Below are 21797 nucleotides of genomic sequence, written 5' to 3' on the forward strand. Positions count from 1 at the left end.
AGGAATAAGGAAAAGGTTTAAAGAAACCATTATGCATTGTGTAAAAAAATCAATTAATTAATTAACACTGTACAGTCTAATAATTGCTTCATAATTCAGTTTCATGTAGGAAAAAGGTAGACCACATACATTTTGTTGTCATGTATAATAAATGCACGTGTCAATCTCACTGCATTTGTGGCAAAATAAACACACGGACAGGATCTAGAGTTGCCTAGAGCAGAACTAACAGGCCAAAGGGGGAGGTGTTTTTTTTTTGCCAGTTATCCTTTTGCTCTGCAGCCCAAATCGCCACCTGTATGTCTGAAGGTCCCACAATTTTTTAATGTTACCATTATATCCCACCTTTCCTCAAAGGTGCTCAGGTTTCTTCTAGGTCAGAAACAGTGAGTGGTTCAAGGGCAACCAGGTAGGGTCATGGCTAAGTGGAGATTTGATCCCTGGTTTTCCTAGGTCCTAGTCCAACACTCTAGCCACTACACCACAGAGGGCACAGGAGCAGGGCCGTCTTAAAGGGATCGGCCCCCGTGGTGCAACGATCCCTCCGCGCCCCCGGCGTGCCGCCTCTCCGCACGCCTCCCTCCCGTGCTGGCTGCGCCTTGGGAGGGGGGGTGGGTGAGCGGGGAATGAGGGGCATGGCACTGGAGCGGCGTGGGGCTTTGCGCGCCCTTCCCAGCGCTCCAGCTGGGGCTTCCCAGCGCTCCAGCTTGCAGCTTGCCCGCCGGCGCGCGAGCGCCCGCCCGCCCGCGGGGGTGGGTTGGGGAGGGGACGCCCAGTATGCCGGCGGGCTCGCGGGGGCACCCCTGGGGGGCCCGGTGCCCTGGCGCGCGGCGCCCCCCAGCATCTATGACGAGACGGCCCTGCACAGGAGGTTGCTGTGGGAAGGGGGAATTGGTGAAATCTGCTTCCATTTCTTTCTGCCAATGGGCATTTCCTGTGAATGAGTTGTACTCACTGGAAGTTAGCAACCACACCATTGTATTTCCCCTCCCCCCTTCACTTTGCTATTTCTTGGTGTTCTTTAGTATAATCTAGGGAGAAGCTTTGCCACATGAAAATTTAAAACAGACCAAACCATTCTGCACCAGCATCTTGGCATTGTGTAGACTCCAAACTAATGCATGTATTTCATACCCCCAGAATCCTTAGGGCAAGTTAATCAGCCTATCAAACTTAGCCTTTCTTTAGCAAACATGAACTTCATTAATGCTAAGTTTTCATGCACAGAATATATACCAAATCTGAATATGGCAATATTTACCTGTTGTCATGACATTACTGTACTTTTAGTTCAGTATTCTCCTTTTCAGTGCCAGGAATCTCAGTCTGTAACCTCAGTGGATACAGACATGACATACTAGATCTGATCCAGCAGATTACTGTGAGGAGGACTAGCTACCATGGAACACAAGCCACATGAGTTATAGTTTAAAATGCAGTCAAAAATCCTGCTGAGCATTTTCTACTCATGCAGTTATTTATGTTGAACAACATCTTTTTTTGGTTTGCCTCATTATGTCACGCTGCTCGGTGGTTGCGAAGAGATGTTTCTTTTGAAGGAGTGACTTCCACAGGCTTCCAAACTATCACACCCCTCCCTTATGATGATCTCTTGCTTTGCCTTAAATGTTAATGGTATAAAACCTTCACCATCTGCAGTAAGAACAATCCAAGAAGAACCTAGAGGAAAAGGAAAGCAAAGCATCAGTGTGTATATATGTATAATCATTATTATGTTGGGAATGCAATTGCCTACGTAAATGATAGAATTCACCATAAATTCATGCTTTGTTCATGTCTTTTTCATAGGTTCTTCTTCCTACAGTGTTGCAAAGCTTAATGGGTTACCATGCTGATGTAGGTTTTGAACCAAGACGGACAAACCATTTATCAGTAATTTTCTTTCTTTTTTGGTATTTTCATTTGGCTCCACAAGCTCTGGCATGGTAATGGGGAAGGGGCAGGGCTGTCTTAAGTAAATCCAGCGCCCTGGCACAAAGATCCCTCCGGCACCCCTCGCACTCCGCCAGGCAGGGCCAGGCGCAGCGGGCAGCCGGAGGGCGCGGCGCAGCATGCGGTGACGCCGAACCCATGCTCCGCCGGGCAGGGCCAGGCGTGGCGGGCAGCCGGAGGGAGCGGAGGGGTGGGTGGGGATGCTGCCAGCTGTGCTCCGCCTCTGCCTGCTCGGCCGAAGCGGCAGTGCAGCACTGCCGTCCAGGGAGCCCTGGCTGCAGTGCCGGCAGAAGGCTCGCCGACGGCCTCCCCGCGTCCACAGCCCGAGAAGAGGTGGGCGAGAGCGGCGCTGCCAGCGGGGCTGGAGGGCACAGGTGCTCTCCTCAGGCTTTGGCACCGTGGCGCCTTGCGCCAGTAGCCTCAATGGCTAAGACCTCCCTGGGAAGGGGGCTGGAGAAGGAACAACTAAATGTCATAATTGAAAAATGTGTACACCAAGGGACCGGGGAAAACTGACAATGAAGCACCAGTTTATTATGTTTTTTGTTTACCATAATTTCAACTCAGATATCAAGACTTTTCTAGGATTAACTAAAGATATTAATATTCAAGGATGATTTCCTAGTAAAAATATTGAACATGTATAGTTTACCCTTTTTGTTGCACTACTTTGCATGGAGAATTTGTGTTTGTGTGCAGGGTAGATAGATTGAACTCATAAGTTTGTTCAAAGGCTCCTTGTACACTTTCTCAAGTTAAACTCTCAGAAACCTTTTTGGCATGTGGAATTTTTTCTCATGCAGGAACATGCAAGGGAAGTCACGTTGTGTTTAAAGAAACTTCTGCATGTGTAATCATAATTATGTACAGGTAATTCAAATCAAATCAAAGTTTATTGCGTTATCCAATTGGCCATAGTACATAGAAAGAATTCAGGCAGAAACCTGCTGCAGTTATACAAGATATGTTAGATACATTTGCTAAACAACAGATATAAAATCATGGTAGATAAAACAAGATATGGTAAAAGCAGTAATAAATCATGTGGCTATGGGTATTTCAGAATATTTACAAAAGTCCAGGGCTTAAAAAAAAAAGTTAACCTATCGAGGTGGCCCTGAGTTTCAGGGCCTGCAAAATATAGATGGCCACACCGCGGGTAACCATGGGGTTGGTGTCCACCAATAAGTATTTCATACAGTCATCTTCTAAGACGATGGATGGGGGAATTAATAGGAAGAGCCTCGGTCTTATTGAATCATATAAAGAGCAGTGAAAGAAAAAGTGAATAAAGTCCTCTATCTTTCCCCTGTTGCACAGACAAAGGCGAAGATCGGGAGGAGTGTTGGAAAATATACCCTGTAGGAATGCTGTAGGAATGGAGTGGAAGCGGGCAAGTGTAAAGGCTCTTCTTTGCATAGGGTTCGTCAGGTCATTCAGATAGTGGGCCAGAGATCTTACTGCCTTCACGCGGGGGAACCACGTAGGTAGGCTAGCCGAGTTAGAGCCAAATCCAACACTTCGTCCAAAAACAAACTTTGGCTGCCACCTGTGGTTTGTTTGGAGATAAACAAACTATTCTTTGCATGTAATGCTAGGGAATTGCTGTTATTTTTGTACTCCTGGCTTTGCAAAGGGAGAACCTGAGTGGGCAAAAATTGAAGTGTTTGCACCAGCACATTGTCACGGTAATAAGGGCTTGTCTACACTTTGCTTGTCCCACCCCTAAAAAGCATGGGCCAGAGAAGTTTTCTGCTTGTCCTGTGCTTTCTGTGCACGGCTTTCCATTTGCCTCACTGCTTTCCTCAGGAAAACCCGCTCTTTACCACTGAATCGGAGCAAATGTCATTCCATGGAAAACCCTATTGACGTTTGCTCTGATTCAGCTGTAGAGAGTGGGTTTCCCAGAGGAAAGTGGCAGGACAAGTAGAAGTGTGGATGAGCTGGGCCCTAAGACATTGTTTGTTTCAGACCATGGCTTACCATAACATGCAAACCAAGCCAATTGATCTGCTGTATTCATTGGTCAAATCTATCCAATTCACAGTTCAAGTTAATTTCTGAATTTAAAACAAAGGAGCTAAGACAGTTGTGTTTTAGAACTGCATTAGCTTTAATTTCTACCAAGAGCAGGTGTGTGTTTTTAATGTGCATGCCTATAATCAGAACAGCTACCTTTTATAGATGATGGTATCTTAAGGTTTGGTGGGAAATAATAAACTGTGTACTCCAGTTGCTTTCTAGAAAATTAAACCAAAACAAATGTGTTGTTTCATTATAATACTATATTTGAAAGTACAGAAAGTTCTTTTTATTAAATCTATTAATTAAACACCTACACATGTTGCTTTGCTGTTTCGTGTTGTCTGTCGCGTCATAAGAAGATTACTGTTACCAAGCATGAACTTTTAATCTTTTGCAGTTAATGCTTTCTTTCTAATTCTGGACAGACTTTTGATTCTATAAACTACCCTGTGCTTGGGTGTGTGTGTGTGTCATGTAAACCTACGCAATTACATTGCTAACCTTATATGTAAAACATGGGTGGGGGGGTACTTCCAAAATAGTTTATTTAACACTCTGCATTGGATACAGATAAATGTTACTATGCCTGCAAAGCAGTCAACTTACTTGAGAGTAAACCGTGTTTTTCTAAACTTACTAGAGAAAAACTAAGTCTGCAATCCTATATACCTTTTCCTGGGAGGAATTCCTATTGCATCTGGCTTCTGAGTAGGCATGTAAATAATTCTTTTAGCAGGGAGAAAGCATTTAACAAATCTAAATTGTAAACTGAAGTATATCTGGACAGACAAGGATATGACTGAAGAATTAAAAAGCTTTAGTAATTTCTAAACATGGTTGGCCTAATAAGAATATAATATCAATAATTAATTTTTATTTCAGAGTAGAACTAAAGAGTTAGATTTATTAGTTGTCCGAGATGGACAACTGTGGCTTTTACCAGTTTTTGCCCAGTTTGGGGCAATTCCGCTCCTCCAGCAACCCTGCCACTCTCATTCCACATTGTTAAGAACAGCCCTTCTCCTTCAGAGAGGCTTGTTGTGGGGTATAGGAGGTAGCATAGAGGAGTATGGAATGGAAAACCTAAAGAAAGTTGAATGAAAGTTAATCTTAATATCTAAGCCATAGTATATGAAAGGATGGGTGATTAAATGCTCACATAATTCTAAAAAGGGGGAAAGAACAGTTTTCCTTAATGAATTAAAATTTTTAGTCAAAAAACTACATTCAAAATGATATGATCAACTTCACATTGTGTTTTGTATGGGACTGGGGCAGTGTTTCTTAAAGATATACATTTTTTCTTAATTAAAGTTGGACTCTGACTTGCATTCAAAAAGCAAGCTTTGAAAATACTCAAAAGTTACCTAATCTTAAAAGAGCCGCCCCTGTGTTTCCCTTCAAGTTATTGTTAAAAAGAAGAAGAAGAAGACCTCTATACTGCCCATTGAGGATCGCAGGGTGGTTTGTGATATAAAAACACAAAAATACATAACATAGTAACAAACAAAACAAAACAAAAACCCCACACAGTTTAAAAGACCACATAGCTTGTATAATTAGCCAAATGCCTGAGAGAATGTTTTTGTCCAATACCTATTGCTATTGTCAGCATGATGCTTCGTGACTTCATTGGAGGTAAGCCAAGAGCAACTACACATTCCAAAACAGAATGGGCAGGCTCCTCTGAGACTGGGTAATTTTACTGTATCTCTTGAGTATACTAAATGAATGAATGAATGAATGATGTGGCAAAAACTAGTGATGTTAACCCCTTCCAAATACCCTACCGTTTAGTTACAATTTCTCCTCTCTTTGTCTATTCTCTCTTGGGGGTTATCCATGGGCATAGCCAAGATTTATTTTAGAGGAGGGGGCAGGGCCAGGTTATCTGCAATGCAGTTAGTCAGTCAAGTATTCTTATTTATTTACTTGAGTGGGGAGCAGCTGCCCCCCAGGCTATGCTCATGGGTTTATCCACACCTCCATCTGCCCCACCTCTTTCCTGATCTTTAGTGCTGATTTGGAACAAACAGCTATCAATTTACCTGTGGATTGCCATTTGTTCCAATTTAACGCTAAATAGTGGGTTTTCTGAGGGAAAGTGGTGGTGGAAAGGCAAAACCGCTTGGACCCATGCTAGAAAGCATAGGGCAAGTAGAAAACTGCTCAGACCCATTCTAGGTATGGAACAAGCAAAAGTGTGGACAATCCCTGTGTCCTCAATGTATTTTGTATATATTTACAGTATATGATAAAGCTACTTGCAGAAAGCGTTATAGGCTGAAAATGGTTGAGCTGCTGCTGAAGTTGTTAAATCATTGAATACATAGAGACATGAACAAAGAAGCTGTGTACAGTATAAAGATTTTTCCTTTCCTGACTTCTCCCTACACAAGTAAATCAAAGGTGGGAGTTTGGAAGATTATGTTGGTGAACTCCTTCTGTTCTCAGTGTAGATTAAACTAATCCAGAGTATAACAATTTGATACACTTGTTTTAAGTATCACTGAGTATATTGTGTCTGTATCTGATAGAGAAAGGCATTAAATTGTCAGCAAACCTGTTAGGAAATCTGTCCTATGAGTTTTGCTTTTCCACTTATTTAATCCAGTAAGCAAAGGCAGCAACCAGGCTGCTTTGGTTGTGGGATTGCTGAGCAATCATTCTAAATATTAAACTTCCCCATTTATGCTACATGACATTAGACCCAGGTGAGCATTAGTAGCTTGATTGGGGTGCTCTGCTGCAAGAAGGGAAGCCTACTAATATGTAGCATATTTCTGGATATAGTCAACTAATATATAACTAAGGACAGACATTGAGACAAAACAAGGAGGTCTCTATCAATGGTAGAAACAACATTCTGCCGAAAAAACATGAGGATTAAACTGACCATCTATTGTAGATATAGGTCATGATACCTGTGAACCAACTGAGTAGGGATTGATCAGTGTCCGGCAAGTGTTGAGATGCACTCAGGAGAATAAGCTTGCCAGGAAAGAGTTCAGGAATAGAACTCAGTTAAACTCCCATCACATTGGAGGATGTACCGTATTTTGCCGTGTACAAGACGAGCTTTTTTGACCCAAAAATGAGGTTCAAAATTTAGCCTTGTCTTATACACGGGTAGTGCTGAGGGGGGACGCACAAATGTTTTTTTGGCGCAAGCCCGAGATTGTAAGCGGCCGCTTGATTGTTGGGAGAGGGGATGCTGAAAGTCACTCACCCGCCAGAATGCAGCACACAAACGCTTGCGTTGCTTACAACTGTCGCTTACAATCTCGGGCTCGCACTTTGTTCCGACAGGTGAGCGATTTCCAGCATCTCCCCCCCCAAACAATCAAGTGGCCAATCGCCACTTAAAAACTCAGGCTCATGCCTCGTTCCGGTGGGTGAGTGATTTTTGGCATTGGCCACTTGATTGTTGCTGCCACAGCAGCAAGCAACAGGGGTAATGGCGGTGATCAGGCACCTGTGACGTGAGCGGTTGTGTGCTGCATTCCGCCGGGTGAGCGATTTTTGGGATCCCCCCCAACAATCAAGCAGCCAATGCTGAAAATCACTCACCCGCCAGAACGAAGTGCGAGCCTGAGTTTTTAAGTTGCGATTGGCTGTTTGATGGGGGGGGGGGGAGATGCCAAAAATTGCTTACCCATCGGAACGGAGTGCGAGGCCGAGATTGTAAGTGGCATTTGTAAGCGACGCAAGTGGTTGTGTGCTGCATTCTGGCGGGTGAGCGATTTTCGGCATTCCCCCCAAATAATCCTCCCCAAAAGCTCAATCCCCCCTATTTTCTAAATTTTGAGGCCCCCAAAATAGGGGGCGTCTTATAGATGGAAAAATATGGTACATGTAAACAATCCCTTAATAGCACAATTTATGTTCCCCCAAAGTACTATAATAAACACTTGCATTTTTTAAAAGAGAGAATGGCTGAGGCAACCCAGCCAGATGGGTGGGATATAAAAATAAAATTATTATTATTGTTATTATTATTATTATTATTATTATTATTATTATTATTATTATTATAATAGAGAACTTACCGTGTTTCATTTCAACAATAGGCAGATCAAAAAGTCGTTGGACTAAATTCAGATGAACCTTGCCATCACACAGGAGAACAGTTCTTGTTTCTTCAGCTATAGCTCCATTTGAAAAATGCTTCTTCAGGCACATAAACATATAGGGATAAACATCTTGTTAGAATACTTGTCACATTTACATTTATTATTGTTAATTAGCCCTATGAATCAGCAATTTTCATGAATTCTGCTTTCCATATTTTCACATGCCCCAAAGTAGGGGGTGGGGACAGCACAAAAACAACTTGTTTATAAAAGACTTTAAAATATATATATATATATGAAAGGTTCAGGATTTCCCAAAGTATGGGGCTACAACCCTGCTAGAATCACTCAAAAGTTGTGAGTCTCTGAATGCTGCTGGCTCAGTAATCTCAGGCTAGAGATGGTGACTTCAAGAGCATGTGTGTAAATGTAGTGATGTTTTGGACCAGTAGTGTGGAAGTGGGCCCGGGATTGTAAAGCAGCATGAAGGTGTAGGAACTGGGCAAATGGAAAAGAATGGTGAGGGCTGAGCAGGCATACCTAGTCCTGCTAAATAGGAGAGTTCAGGTGAACATAGGGGGAAGGCATTATGTTGTGTGGTTTTTTCCCATTCAAAATTTGGATATGTATGCTGAGTTAAATGACAGCAGTGGTCATTATCTCTGCCCTATTGCATGACTTGTGCTCTTGAAAGATAGGAACGTTAGATACACAAATATATTGCTTGAAATCTGCCACTTTTGGTGCTGGAAGCATGCTTTCTACCCACTGTATAGATGCTCTATCAGGCAGAAGAAAAGTAGAATACAGTAGCTCCCAAAGACAGTTAGATAGAACGAACAGTGGTCTTATATAACTAGGCCCTACTTCACACAGAAAAAGCTTTACTCTCATGCAGGGACTGCAGAGAAACTACTTTAACTTATTGCTCACCAGCAGAGGCACTCCTCCAATCTCTGGTCCATGTGATTACAGACTGTATTCTGAAACTGGTAGGCAGAGTGGGCATCAACACACAGCATGGTGGGGAACATGTCCAGTGCCCATCAAAACTGATACCCTTTTAAATGCTTTCTTAATATATCCCTGTTTTGGTGGTGGCACTCAACAGAGCCGAGAAGTGCCTGATCACAGCCACCGCCGCTCTATTTCTCTGGGCCTCAATGTAAAGACCCTAGTTCATTCACAGGTAATAGAGACAGCAACTGCTGCCACCATTTCATTTGCTACCCAAGGTGGGCCACTTTCTTCACATGCAGGGGAAGTCCTTAACTCACCGAGGGTTTGAGACGCATTGGCTACCCTCACCTGGTTTAGCCAGACAAAGTAATTTCTGCGGTGTTGCCACTGTTGCATACTGACAGCTTCTAGGAGCCACAGGTGAGAGCTGAGTGCAGGGTGGATAAACTACTCCAGAAGTAGCATGACCTATTCCCCATCAGAAGTACTTCCCCTTCCCTAACACCCTACACATTCCTGCTTGGAAATAAAGAGAATGGTTATGTTATTAAATCTTCCTCCCCCTTCTTTAATCATTTTGGCTTCAGCATTAAATACACAAGGTAGTCCCCAGTCAACATGCTATGATTCTCAGTAAACATGCCAAGGATCATGCTGTTTGAAGTTCACTCCATTACTTCCTAACCAATCTAGGGCTCATCCTATTCCCTCACCACTAAGTAATTGGTATTTGTTTGCAACACTTCTCAGTTTAGCACCATCCGTAAATCACATCAACAGCCTATTTAGTCCTCCACATATTAAACAAGAAATAAAATGCAGTGTTAAAGGCATTTTAACAGGAAAATAATCAGGACCATCAAAATAATATAGATCTCATTCTGCTGTGGTTCTGCAGTGTTTCCATTCTGATACTGAAAACTTATACCAACATTCTCTTTCAGCAGACTCACAGCTGCATCTTCTGTTTCTGTTTTTAGTAATCTGTTCCTCATCTTAATTAACCTTCAGTACAAATAAATGTCTCCTAATCTTCTTTAGTGCACAGATGCTGGTTTCTACTCAGGTTCACTTGCTCTGTCAGCGTCTTAGATAGTTTTGCTGCATCAATGGGCACCTACGCAGCATGCAAAATCCTATAAGCACCCTCCTCTTAAGTGCATTTTCTTTCAGTTAAGGGCAATTTTTATGTTTGTGTTTTCTGGTATACAGTACAGTATACAGCATCACAGTGGTCTGGTTGTCACAAACAGGAGGAAAATGTGGTAAATCTGTGTCTGGTTTATACTACTTCATAAGCAGGTAGGGTCTTGCATGGTTGAATGCTCCTTTGTTCAGAAAATATTGTGTACATAGAAAAAACAGAGATCAAAAGCCTATCCTTTATTGCATGCTAGTTTTTTATGTGGGAATATGCCATTATGATGTTACCCTTACCAACAGCTTCACAACCTCATCAGAAGCTGGCTTTATGCTTCTACAAACAGAATCCAAATCTTTTCTAGTAGTTCAAACTGAAACCTTAACCACATACTATACATTCTGAATAGAAATATTGCAAAGGAAAGTGGAGGTAGGCACCATGAAGGGTTAAAGATTTTACTTTCTGTGAGAGGATGTGACAGGTAATAACCATTACCTTGGCACAGATTCTCATTTTTTCTTACATGACGGACTGTGCATTTATAGAGGAGGAAAGCTTGGGCTTTCTTAACATGCAAAATGTTGTATAAATTATCAAAAGCAACTGATTAAAAGAGGTTGGTTGTATTTGCAAATGGGGTGTCTGAATTTAGATTTTCCTCTTCTGTCCCCTGTCCCTTTCCCCTAGGGTTGGCATGTTTCAAAAAGTAAAAGCCAGGACACCTTGAAAGTTGTTGAGTGGTTGTTTTTTTTTAGGAAGACCCCAAAATTGTTGAGGGTTTTTTTTTAAGGAAAACCCATGATTTTTCAATTGATTGGCCTAAGATCCAGGACAAAGCTCCGCCTTTCGGAAATCTCCCCTGGACGTTAATGCCGGCTTTGAAATCCCAGTAATGTCTAGGAAAATGCGGACGTATGGCAGCCCTACTTTCCACTTGTGTGTCAGCTTTCCCCCCCTCCCCCAAGCCTGCAGGTATGGACTGTCTTGTTTTTGTTGTATGTAAGCTGCTCTGGGAGACTTTTTGGTCAAAGAGCACAAATGCTCTAAATACATAAATAATGTTTGCTGGTGTAAATGCTGTTGACAGCGGGATCATGTATGACTGCCCCAATAGCATCAGAAGCACAAGCCATCAAGAATGAACAATCAAAGGATGTCTTGATATACCATCAGCACAACCACCCAGAGTCACTGTTAGAGTTCAGTAATAATGTGTTTTCTTACTTATGATAGTACACTTTTTTCTTATTTATTTCATAAAATTTATACACTGCTTGACTGTAAAAAACAACAACCTCAAAGCAGTTTACAAAAAGAATAAAACAAAAATTATCAGTAAACACAGTTAGAAACAACCAATTAAAACATTTAAAGAAATTCAGATCAGCGACAAACTGAAAACGGATAAAAATACAAATCAACATAAACAAAAATGTTCTTAGCAGTGACCAAAAAGAGTACAGTGATGGCATCTCCTGATGTCAACATGGATGGAAATTCCAAAGTGTCAGTGCTGCAACACTAAAAGGTTGATCTTACAAATGTGGAATGGGTATTATGTGTGGCACCTGTAACAGTGCAAGTTCTGGAGGCCATTTGGCCTCAGCTAAATTTCTCCTCCTCCTCACTTCCTTTTTATACCAACATAACCTCTTGAATAACAAGAGTAAAAGTAACCACTTTGGAGTTTACTTGCCAAAAAAGTATTTCATTTCTATCCTAGCCTATGCAATTTTATCATTTTTTTAATTAAAATATTTTCATACCACCTTTCTTTCAAAAGAAAATATCATGGTGGTGTACAATATCAATATTAAGCAATTCAACCAAACCACATTAAACAAAATGCAATGTACGGATACAGTAGACAAGAATATAACTGGTCAGAAAATGCTTGGCAAATTGTAGCATGAGGGGAGGGCAGGCAGCAGGGGTCGTTGGCCCAGGCACACCTGGGCTCCAGAAGTCCTGAAGGCGCCATGAGACTGGGAGGGAGGTGGTTCCCTTTTCTGGTCTGGTAATGCGCAGTGTGTGCAGCATGCACGTCTCCTGGGTGGCTGGATGGGCTGCGCATGGAGAGCAGGCAGCTGGTCAGCCTTCCACTGATGGGGTGGAGCACCCTCTTGCTTCCCGCCCCTTTCAGTGCCTTGGCACGGCTCGACACGTTTCTTGCACCATGACATGTGTGTCAGGTCTCAGCTGCGCTGGGCAGCCCCCTTGGTTCCCTCCTGCCCCTGGTCAAATCTACCCACTGTAACATTCTTTAAAGATCTCTCCTGCTTCTCTCTACTTGTTTAGCTTCAAAGACAAGACTCTCCCTCATTTGCAAAAGTTAGCAAGCTATTAACGCCATACACATAAATCACAGCAATGAGGATCTTTACCAAACAGAACACTATTATCCCCTGAAGAGAGTCTAGTTGAATGATTAATCAGGTTACCAGCTAGAGAGGAAGGAACCTTTATAGAACATCATAGAATTAGTAACCAGGACTTTCATCTAAATAAGAAGTCTGTGCTTCTGATTTCTAAATACACAGTACTGTTTTTCATTCAGAATTTCTACCGGTATTTGTGGGTGCTCAGCCTCATCAGAATGTTATTAGAATGTGCCCTTTCTTCACCCCATCCTCTTGGGCTTTAATGCCTCCAAGCATTAATCCCCTGTTTTGACTACTGCATTTCTACTTCTTAACAGGCTTTTTAAATCTTGCTTTCAAAACTGTCTGACTAGTCTGTCACACTATAAAGCTGAGCCATATTGCCCTCATCTTTCATCAGTTTTTACGACTCCTTTTATGTTTTCAATCTAGTTCAAAATTGCCTTCCCAATTATAAGAATGGTTTGTGGATTTATTAAAGATGACCTCTGTGATGATTCACCTGCTCCTTGGCTCAGTTTATTGACTTCTCCAGTCTCTCCTTCCTTTCTGTCCTCTACCCTCTCACTGTTTATCACAAGTTTGCCTCTTATCTTTCTCAACTTTATTGTGTACATTTAACATGCTTCCCTAAATTTACCTTCCTATTCTGTTTCATTTACTGTTGATGGAAAAAAATATCACTTTGCCAGCAAAAAATGCTGTAATGCTGTACATTAAATGTCTTCAGCTCCTCAGTGTCTCTTAAATAGGACATTGTAATAGCCGTTTATACCAAATATCTTCTTCCTTACCAACTTAGAGATGTGCATTACTACAGTAACTTCCCTCAGTTGCTCATGGCACACACATTTCTTGCCAACTTTGACCAAACCACAACTGTTTTTTCTTCTTCTAAATTAATTCATCACACACACTGATTTTTGTTTATTTCCCTAACAAAAGCCTTGCACTCTACAAGACACAGCAAAGCATGAAATGAGGTTGCATCAGCAAGGGTTGTTAAGCACTGCTCTGCTATAGATCACCCCATCCTGTGGCTGGGTTCATTACAGTGGTGCCTCGCTAGACGAAAATAATTCGTTCTGCGAGTGCTGTCGTATAGCGAATTTTTCGTCTTGCGAAGCACCAACGAGAGAATAGCGGTTTGACGAAAAAAAGAAAAAAAAAATCGGAAATTTTTTCGTCTTGCGAGGCAAGCCCATTGAAAAATTCGTCTTGCGAGACAGCCTTCCGCTGGCGAATGCCTTTCGTCTAGCGAGTTTTTCGTCTAGCGAGGCATTCGTCTAGCGGGGTACCACTGTATAAGGAGGAAGCAGTAATCAGGCTAATGTGTAGTCTGAATTGTGTGCTTGCACTGTTTGCTTGGACTTCTGTGCTTGTTGTGTTTAGCATATGTTGTTTGCACCAGTGCTTCTCAAGCTATTTGATGTTGTGGACTAGCAATTCACCCCACCCCACCCCAATGTACCAGGGATCAGTACCATATATGGTCCCTGCAACATCCAACCAAGGCTGTGGTATATTCACCAGGGACCAGCAGCCAATAGCTTGCGGTCTGGTGCCGATCCATTGACCACTACTTTGAGTAGCACTGGTTTGCACTACATTTGTGTCCTGTTCTGATTCCCCACGTCTTTTGGGAATGGCCACAGCTTAGCAACAGAGCACATGCTTTGCATGCAGAAGGTCTCAGATCCAGTACCGGAGCGGGTTGCTTTGCCTCTGATTCCCTACCCTGGTTCTTTTGTATCATCTTATATTATACATATCTATAATTTACTTATCCTTAAGTAAAGGATTTTATTTGAATTTTCCAAATAGTGCCAAACCACTATGCACCTCTGATGATGCAAGGATCACAGAATAAGCTGTGTATGAACTTCTCATCTTCCATATGCAAAATTTCTTACTTTTATATATTAATATTTCTAGTTGAAAAACACTGAGCTACATAGCCGAATGCTGACTAGGTTGCTTCCTATGTTTCAGGCTTAGATACAAGATGTGGGAGAGGACTATACTTCCATGTTAACTGAACTGCACAATGAGAATAAATATTTATACCTGTATAGTGATTACACACATAGCTTCAATAACCTTTAACATTGCAGGAACAAGGCAGGCCAGCCTATTTATCCTAAGATTGCAGATTGGGGAGGAGGCTGCTAAGGTCTGTAGAGGATAGGAAACAAATTTTCACAAAATAATTAGCTATTTTCATCCAGATGTTTTGGTTAAAAGAATATGTTTGTAGAAATATTTCTTTATTTCTAAAGTAGACTGCAAAATGTTGTGAGTGGGAATTGCCCTCTGAGGGTATACAGGAGAGGAGATCCACCCACCATCACAATTGCCTAGTTTGTTTGCAGTCTCTGTTCTTGTGAGGTGCACAGCTTTCCCTGCAGCCTAGAAGAGCATAAGCTACCTAGATGGCAGCTCTTTTCAGCACTTTTTTCCTGAAAATATCTGTTTGAAAATGAAACTTCAGGGTAGCAGCAGGTCATCTTAGAGGTGAATGTCAAGCAGTGGAAATATGGTGAGGAGTTGTAATGGGGATGGGTACTATTTGGAGGATGGGAGAAACGCTGGATTTGTGAAAAAGTGCTTTTTTCCAGCTTCAGTTGGTATGCCAGATACACATGTTCCTAGACAGGGATAGCTTGGCCACAGTGGTGCAACCATTGGTAACCTTTAGAATACAGTACAGTATAGCAATGCATGCTACGTAGGGCTGCCCTTGAGTATGGTTCAAAAATTGCAGCTAGTACTGAATGACGTGCCCTGGCTTTTGGCCAGTGCAGCTTCGTATCAAGTAGTCTTAGTGGCTAGAAGCACGTTTTATCAGCCGCAGCCATTCCTGGACCAGGATAGCTTGACCACTGTAGACCAGACACTGGTAGCTTCAAGACTGGATTACTGCAATAAAATCTATGTGGGACTTCCCTTGTTGGTCCAGAAACCTGAGTTAATGCAGAATGCTGAAGCACAATTGCTGGTAAGGTCCTGTCCTGCAGGCCAAATGGCATATTTCTCTCTCTCTTTCTTTCTGTATTTTAACTGGGAAAACAGAAAATGTGTTTGTGTGCGCGCCTTAAAGATTCCCAATCTGATTCAGAGGCCCTTGTGACTGCTATTAGAAGATCACAATGACAAATTTCCCATATAATATAAAGGTACACCTTATATACACCTTAAGGGACGCAGGTGGCGCTGTGGGTTAAACCACAGAACCTAGGGCTTGCTGATCAGAAGGTCGGCGGTTCGAATCCCTGCCACGGGGTGAGCTCCTGTTGCTCGGTCCCAGCTCCTGCCCACATAGCAGTTCGAAAGCACGTCAAAGTGCAAGTAGATAAATAGGGACCGCTCCGGTGGGTAGGTAAATGGCATTTCCGTGCGCTGCTCTGGTTTGCCAGAAACGGCTTTGTCATGCTGGCTACATGACCCGGAAGCTGTCTGTGGACAAACGCCGGCTCCTTCAGCCTATAGAGCGAGATGAGCGCCGCAACCCCAAAGTCGGACACGACTGGACCTGATGGTCAGGGGTCCCTTTACCTTTACCTTTTATGTATTCATTTATTTATTTTGAAGTTACTTGAGCCAAAGGACAACCCACAACTCAGTGTGGGGAAAGAACATTATAGATTACTGACATGACAATCTGCATAAAAGAGCCCTGTGTATCTAGGTTCCTACTTATACCTATCCCAGGTGCAAAGCCAGGGGTGCCAACTTAAATAAAATATTTTGGGGGCCCAGGTAAGCCCCACCCTACATAATCACATGATGCAGTGCACGCACAAGCATACCATTTGAATGGGAATGCTCATCAATTTTGTGGGGGTCTGGCCCCCTCAAAAAAAAATTGTGGGGGCCAAAGCCCCCACAGCCCCTAGGAGTTGGCTCCTAGGTGCAAAGCTGAGCCTGGTCACTTGGAAACAGAGGCGTAATGGGGGGGCATGGCCCCAGCTGCATATTTTTGAGGGGGCGCAATAAGCCCCCCCCCCATGACAGGCACAGAGCCCTACTCTTTGAGTAGCTTCTGCTTTAAAAGCAGCTGTGCTTAAAAGCTGGCAAAGTGACTTTATCCAGGCCTGAAAAATGCATCCCTGGAGTGGTTGTGTGGGTGGAGCAGGGTGGAATGGAAGAGGAGGAAGAAGATGGCAACTAGTTGAAAAGTCAGCCATAAGTTGGAAGGATTAATCACAGCGATGGCAGCAGCAGCAGCAGCTCCCAGAACAAATATCTCTTTTACACTCTGGATGGACTGGTTTAGATAAGATTAACTCACAGCAATACAAAAAGTATAAAAGAATTCCACTGCTATACCTCTAATCAAAAAGCAGCCCCAAAATCCTCAGCACACCATAGTTTTCTGCCTGGGTCACCGGAATAAGAGAGTGCAGAGTCAAGCTTCATATCACAGAGATATTTTTTTTAAAAAATGGTATTGCTTCATAATAATAAAATTTGTTAGGAAAAAAAACAATAGCAACTCTAAAGAAGTTTCTTAGAAAAGAGTGGAAGGAGGAAGATAGATATCTGCCTTGCTGACTACATTATATTTTATATATTAATGGAAGTTACTCTGAATTATTCAAGAAATATAAATAATGGTTTTATGCTCCAGCTTGTTTAATGCAGCACATCTAAATTATTGACTAATTTTTGTTGCCATCAGTGTTGTACCACAAAACACTACAACATTGACTAGCAATCAAATTAATAAAATAGTCACAATTATTTCATGAAAAAGCAAGGGAGGAGAAAAGAATTGATGTTGAGGAAAAAGGAACCTTGATCCGTAGATTTTGATTTTCTTAAATTGCTTCATTATGTAATCAAATATTAATATCCCACATTTCCTAAATGCTTTTATGCTGTGAGACCCATGATCCTTTGAAGCTTATGCAGTATATTCTTACCTACAGAAGTTGGTCCGATATCTTCTCTCTCTAAAATGATTCAAAGCATTTTTTTTAATTCAAAGCATTTTAAAAGCCACATATAGAGCTGCCACTTATCTCTTGTAGTAAAATAAAAAGCCCTAAGATTTGGAAAATGATGACTTAAAACAAATGGACATATATAATACATGAATGACAATTAAGATGAACAGTAAAGGAAGCACAGGTCTGGATTTTCCTGTGCAGAATATCAGACATAACCATTGCTCCTAATAACTTATCATTTCACCATTTAAATCAAGCACAGCTTGAAGCTCATGTGAAACTTGCTAATTAAGTTGAAGACTAACAAAAAACCCCTACCTGTAATGAAGTTTCTAAGAACAAACTACTTTGGAGAATGGTATATAAATTACCTGGTAGGTGATGTGAACAAAAGGTGGTTCTTGAGAAGATGGGTAAGCTACAGATAGTCTCTTTCCATTTTTTGTGAAATCTACTAGTTCCAGAAGTCTCAACTGTAAGTCATTGAAGCTGCCACACAATTTTTCCAGATTCCTGGATATTTGACTGGCTCCTTTTTCATTAGCCAGGCTGCTGTTTTTAGGAGAATTCAAAGTTTCTTGCATCACTTTAGAAGAAACTGATCTATTGGAAAACTTGGTAGGCGTTCCAAGACCAAATAGGGCTACTGACCGATTAATTGGTTCCGCATCCAAAGTTTCCAGTGCAATGGATGGGTCACCTAAGACTCTTTTCTCATCAAAATCGCTCACACTAGATGATGAACTTTGCTCATAACTAGGACTCTTCACTTCTTCCAGCATTCGTCTCCTGCCACTAGGTGACTGAATAATCGTGCTGCCTGGGATTAAGAGCTCCCGCCCTACAATGTGATCCTCTGCAGCAAGATTCTCAAAATACTTTCTTTTCCCAGGAATATTCACAGAGGACTCAAAACTGAATGGCAGACTGTGGGCGGTATCAGATTTTGCTGATGGCTCTTCCTCAAATATTAATTCTTTGATCATCAGTCGGATGATATATCTATCAGAATTAGATGATGGGATAAGTGAGGGATCAGTGAACTTCTGCTTCCCTATCAGAACTAGTAAGAGTTTCTCTGTCAAAAAGGACAGACCCTTGGGTCGTTCGCTTTTCTCTAGTTGGATTTGCTGAATGTTGGGCATGCAGGATGAGGTGACTGAGTAAACCAAAACAATGTTACAAGTGTTAGAAGCTACTGCCACAATCTGAGCTCTAAGGTCAAAAGCAATAATATCAGGGACCAAAATTCCTGGAATGCTGACTTTCCTGGTTGTGGTTACCTTTCCTTCAAAAGTCACTAAGATCAAGTGTGACGAATCTTGGCCAGTTCCTGAAGGGTAATCCTTCCTTCTCAAAGGAATGAGAGGACTGGGATCAGATCTCCGGTGATTTGAAAGGATGTGGGTTAAATCAACTGGGCCCGAGGAAGATGAAGCTACCGAATCAACAGCTATTGATTTGTCTGAATCTATAGACTTTCTTCGCAGATCCATAGAGTATTCCTCATCCCCAAGCACCAGTGTAGACTGCGAAGTTAAAGAACCCGTTTCCGTTCCTACAGGCAATTCAAATGTAATGCCTGCATTTAAACCACAAATCTTATCAAGGGGGAGTTCGGTAGCCACAGCAATTTGAAAATCCAAAGTGGCTTCAATAGCACAAATGTAGCTTCCAACATCAAATATTGGACAAAAGGAACAAGCGTTTAATGTTTTCTGGGCATCGTCCCATATATAGGAGTGAAGAGCGCTGCCTATAGCAACGACTAAGCGATGGCCATCCTTAGTCCAGCAAGCACAGTGGATGAGACCACTGCTTTTGATATCTGCTTTAATCCTGGAGTTGTCTGAACGAACGGCATATAAAACAGAAGCATCCCTTTTGGTAAGTACAGACAAAACATCCCTCTTTGGGTGCCACACACATCCCTGAGGAAGCAACTGGAATGGCTCGCCAATTTCACAGGTCTGAGAAACCAGGAGCTTATTCTTTTCCGAGGCAATGTGGCTCAGTTGCCAAACGCTGACATGCTTCTTATGCTGAACAGCTAGCAGAGCTGGTGTGTCAGCCGAGTAACATGGGCTCCAGTAAAGTCCATGGACGTGTTCAAACTGACCAATAACAGTTGAGTCGCCAAACCGCAATTCTTTGTTGTGAAAGTGCAGGGCAGTCAGTGCCACCTGCTTGCCATCTGTCCACGCAATCCCATGTGCAGGGTGTATGGCCTGGTGCAAAGCATTAAGGCCTGTTCTCAGCAACTTCGCTTTCCCCAGTTCCATTATTCAACCCTCCTTGCTAATGTGGTTGGCTCCAAAGTTGATTTTCCACAGGATTCATCAGAACAGCTTGACAAAGCAAATGCTCCTTGACCGAAGACCGATTTCCCTATGGCAATGCCCTTTCTTTCAAGCGTCTTCTACGGTGTAGCTCTGCTGATGTATAGATCTACATCAAAGCTGCTCTAACCATACCCTTTTCTGTGGAGGCGCTCTCTCTGTGTGTGTCTCTCACAGACACATGTGACATCTAATAAGGTTTAGCTAATTACTGTTCTCTGAGATTACATGTTCTTGGAAGCCTATTTTTAACTCTTTAAGGGCTGGGCCTGTGTTTTAAAATAGCAGTTTAATACCTTCAGTGAATAACGGTCTCTTCACTGAATGGAGAAAAGCTCTTACGCACTAGCAAGCAATGCAGCTGCAGCATGAAATAATGACCTGACACTTTTTCTTTCAAAGCCCATAAAGGGAACACTAAGAATATTTAATCACATTCTTGAAGTATAAGGAAAGAAGGGTATTATTCAGTTTTGCCAGTAGTTCCAAACAAGTAATGGGGTGACAGGAAACAAAAGCAAGAGCAGTAGAAACAAGGTGCTGGTTTCTGTGAGTGACAGACCAATTGATTCCAGACTTTTCTTCTTCTGCATTTACCCTTTTCTCACTTTATTCTGTAATCCAAACTGAAGGGTCATAAAAAGAGAAAATCTGGGCCTTAAGCCTGAGTCATACTATCTTGAAGCACTGATGGTAATTGAAGATGCTTATGGGCTACCTGTGACTACTTTCTGGTGAAGGAAATGTGCTCTGCACATTCTCGGAAGCACTGTTATCTTTATTAGTTTTATTTCACACATTTGAGTGCTGAATCCCAGCATTTAGAAGGAGTACGAGAAATAAATGTTCACAATACTGTATGATTAAAAGATGCAAGGCTTTGCAATTAATTTCTTTCTTGCTATGAATAAGATATTGCAGAAGCCAACTCAAAGCAGTGCAGTTCATCTCTTGTCCATGTTTTACTTTACTCCCTTGCCTCAACTGCCTCCCATCTTGCTGACATTATTTAGAATAATACTAGTGGTTTAAACCCGTTAAATTAACGGGCGCTAGAACAGGGCTCTCCCCACCCCGCTCCTCACCCCCATTTTCCCTGCCCTCGAAGCCCCCTCACAGGCCCTCAAGATGGGGAAAGAAAGTGGGCGGGGATCCCTGGAGAGGTGTGGCCTCTCCACGGACACGCCCACCACCACCTCCCTCTCGCTCCAGGCCAGCGGACGACATTACTCCCTCTCGCACGCGGGGGAGGGGCTAAGCATTGCCGTTTTCATCACCAGCAACAGCCGGGCGTCGTGCGGGATCCGTGGGCGGGGGACGCCTCTACTCTGGCGTCTCTCCCCCGGACCGTTTCCTTGGCAACGGGGGATGGAAGCTGCGTCTCCCCCAGGAGCGGGAGAAAGGGCGGCAAGGCGAGAGCCGCCCGCAAGCCCCGGTGCTGCGAGCTCCTCAGTGGCTGCGAGTCCCTGGCAGCGCGATGCCGCAGTGGCTGCTCAGTCTCCTGCTCTCTCCCATGCCCAGCCCCGGTGCAGCCTCCACAGCCGGCATGTCCCGAAGTGTCTCTGCGTTCCAAGTCCCAACGGCTGTCCGTGGGGCACATGCGCAGTAGCGCAAACCCACGGACACAGGGACTGGACGCAGAGACACTTGGACTTTATTATATAGGATATTCATAGAATCAATCAATTAAGTCACGAAATTATAAGACGCCTGCTTCTTGGGAGAAAAGCAATGACAAACCTAGACAGCATCTTACAAAGCAGAGACATCACCTTGCCGACAAAGGTCCGTTTAGTTAAAGCTATGGTTTTCCCATTAGTGATGTATGGAAGTGAGAGCTGGACCATAAAGAAGGCTGATCACTGAAGAATTTATGCTTTTGAATTATGGTGCTGGAGGAGACTCTTGAGAGTCCCATGAACTGCAAGAAGATCAAACCTATCCATTCTTAAGGAAATCAGCCCTGAGTG

The 21797-nt window shown here is 42.8% G+C and overlaps 2 protein-coding genes across 2 annotated transcripts in view; one reads left to right on the top strand and one right to left on the bottom strand.

Moving 5' to 3' along the window:
• FKBP1B (FKBP prolyl isomerase 1B) overlaps positions 1-21797 on the top strand; it is a 45360-nt gene that overhangs the window by 1688 nt on the left and 21875 nt on the right. The gene's annotated exons all lie outside the window — the stretch shown is intronic.
• On the bottom strand, positions 1267-19920 carry LOC117043373 (WD repeat and coiled-coil-containing protein-like). The gene is made up of 3 exons (XM_033142966.1): positions 17860-19920; positions 8028-8148; positions 1267-1680 (listed from the first exon to the last, which is right to left on the bottom strand). The coding sequence occupies exons 1-3, from the start codon at positions 19768-19770 to the stop codon at positions 1514-1516; spliced, it is 2199 nt and encodes a 732-aa protein (XP_032998857.1). The 5' UTR covers positions 19771-19920; the 3' UTR covers positions 1267-1513.

Source organism: Lacerta agilis, chromosome 3 (genome assembly GCF_009819535.1).
Source record: "Lacerta agilis isolate rLacAgi1 chromosome 3, rLacAgi1.pri, whole genome shotgun sequence".
Taxonomy (NCBI): Eukaryota; Metazoa; Chordata; class Lepidosauria; order Squamata; family Lacertidae; genus Lacerta; species Lacerta agilis.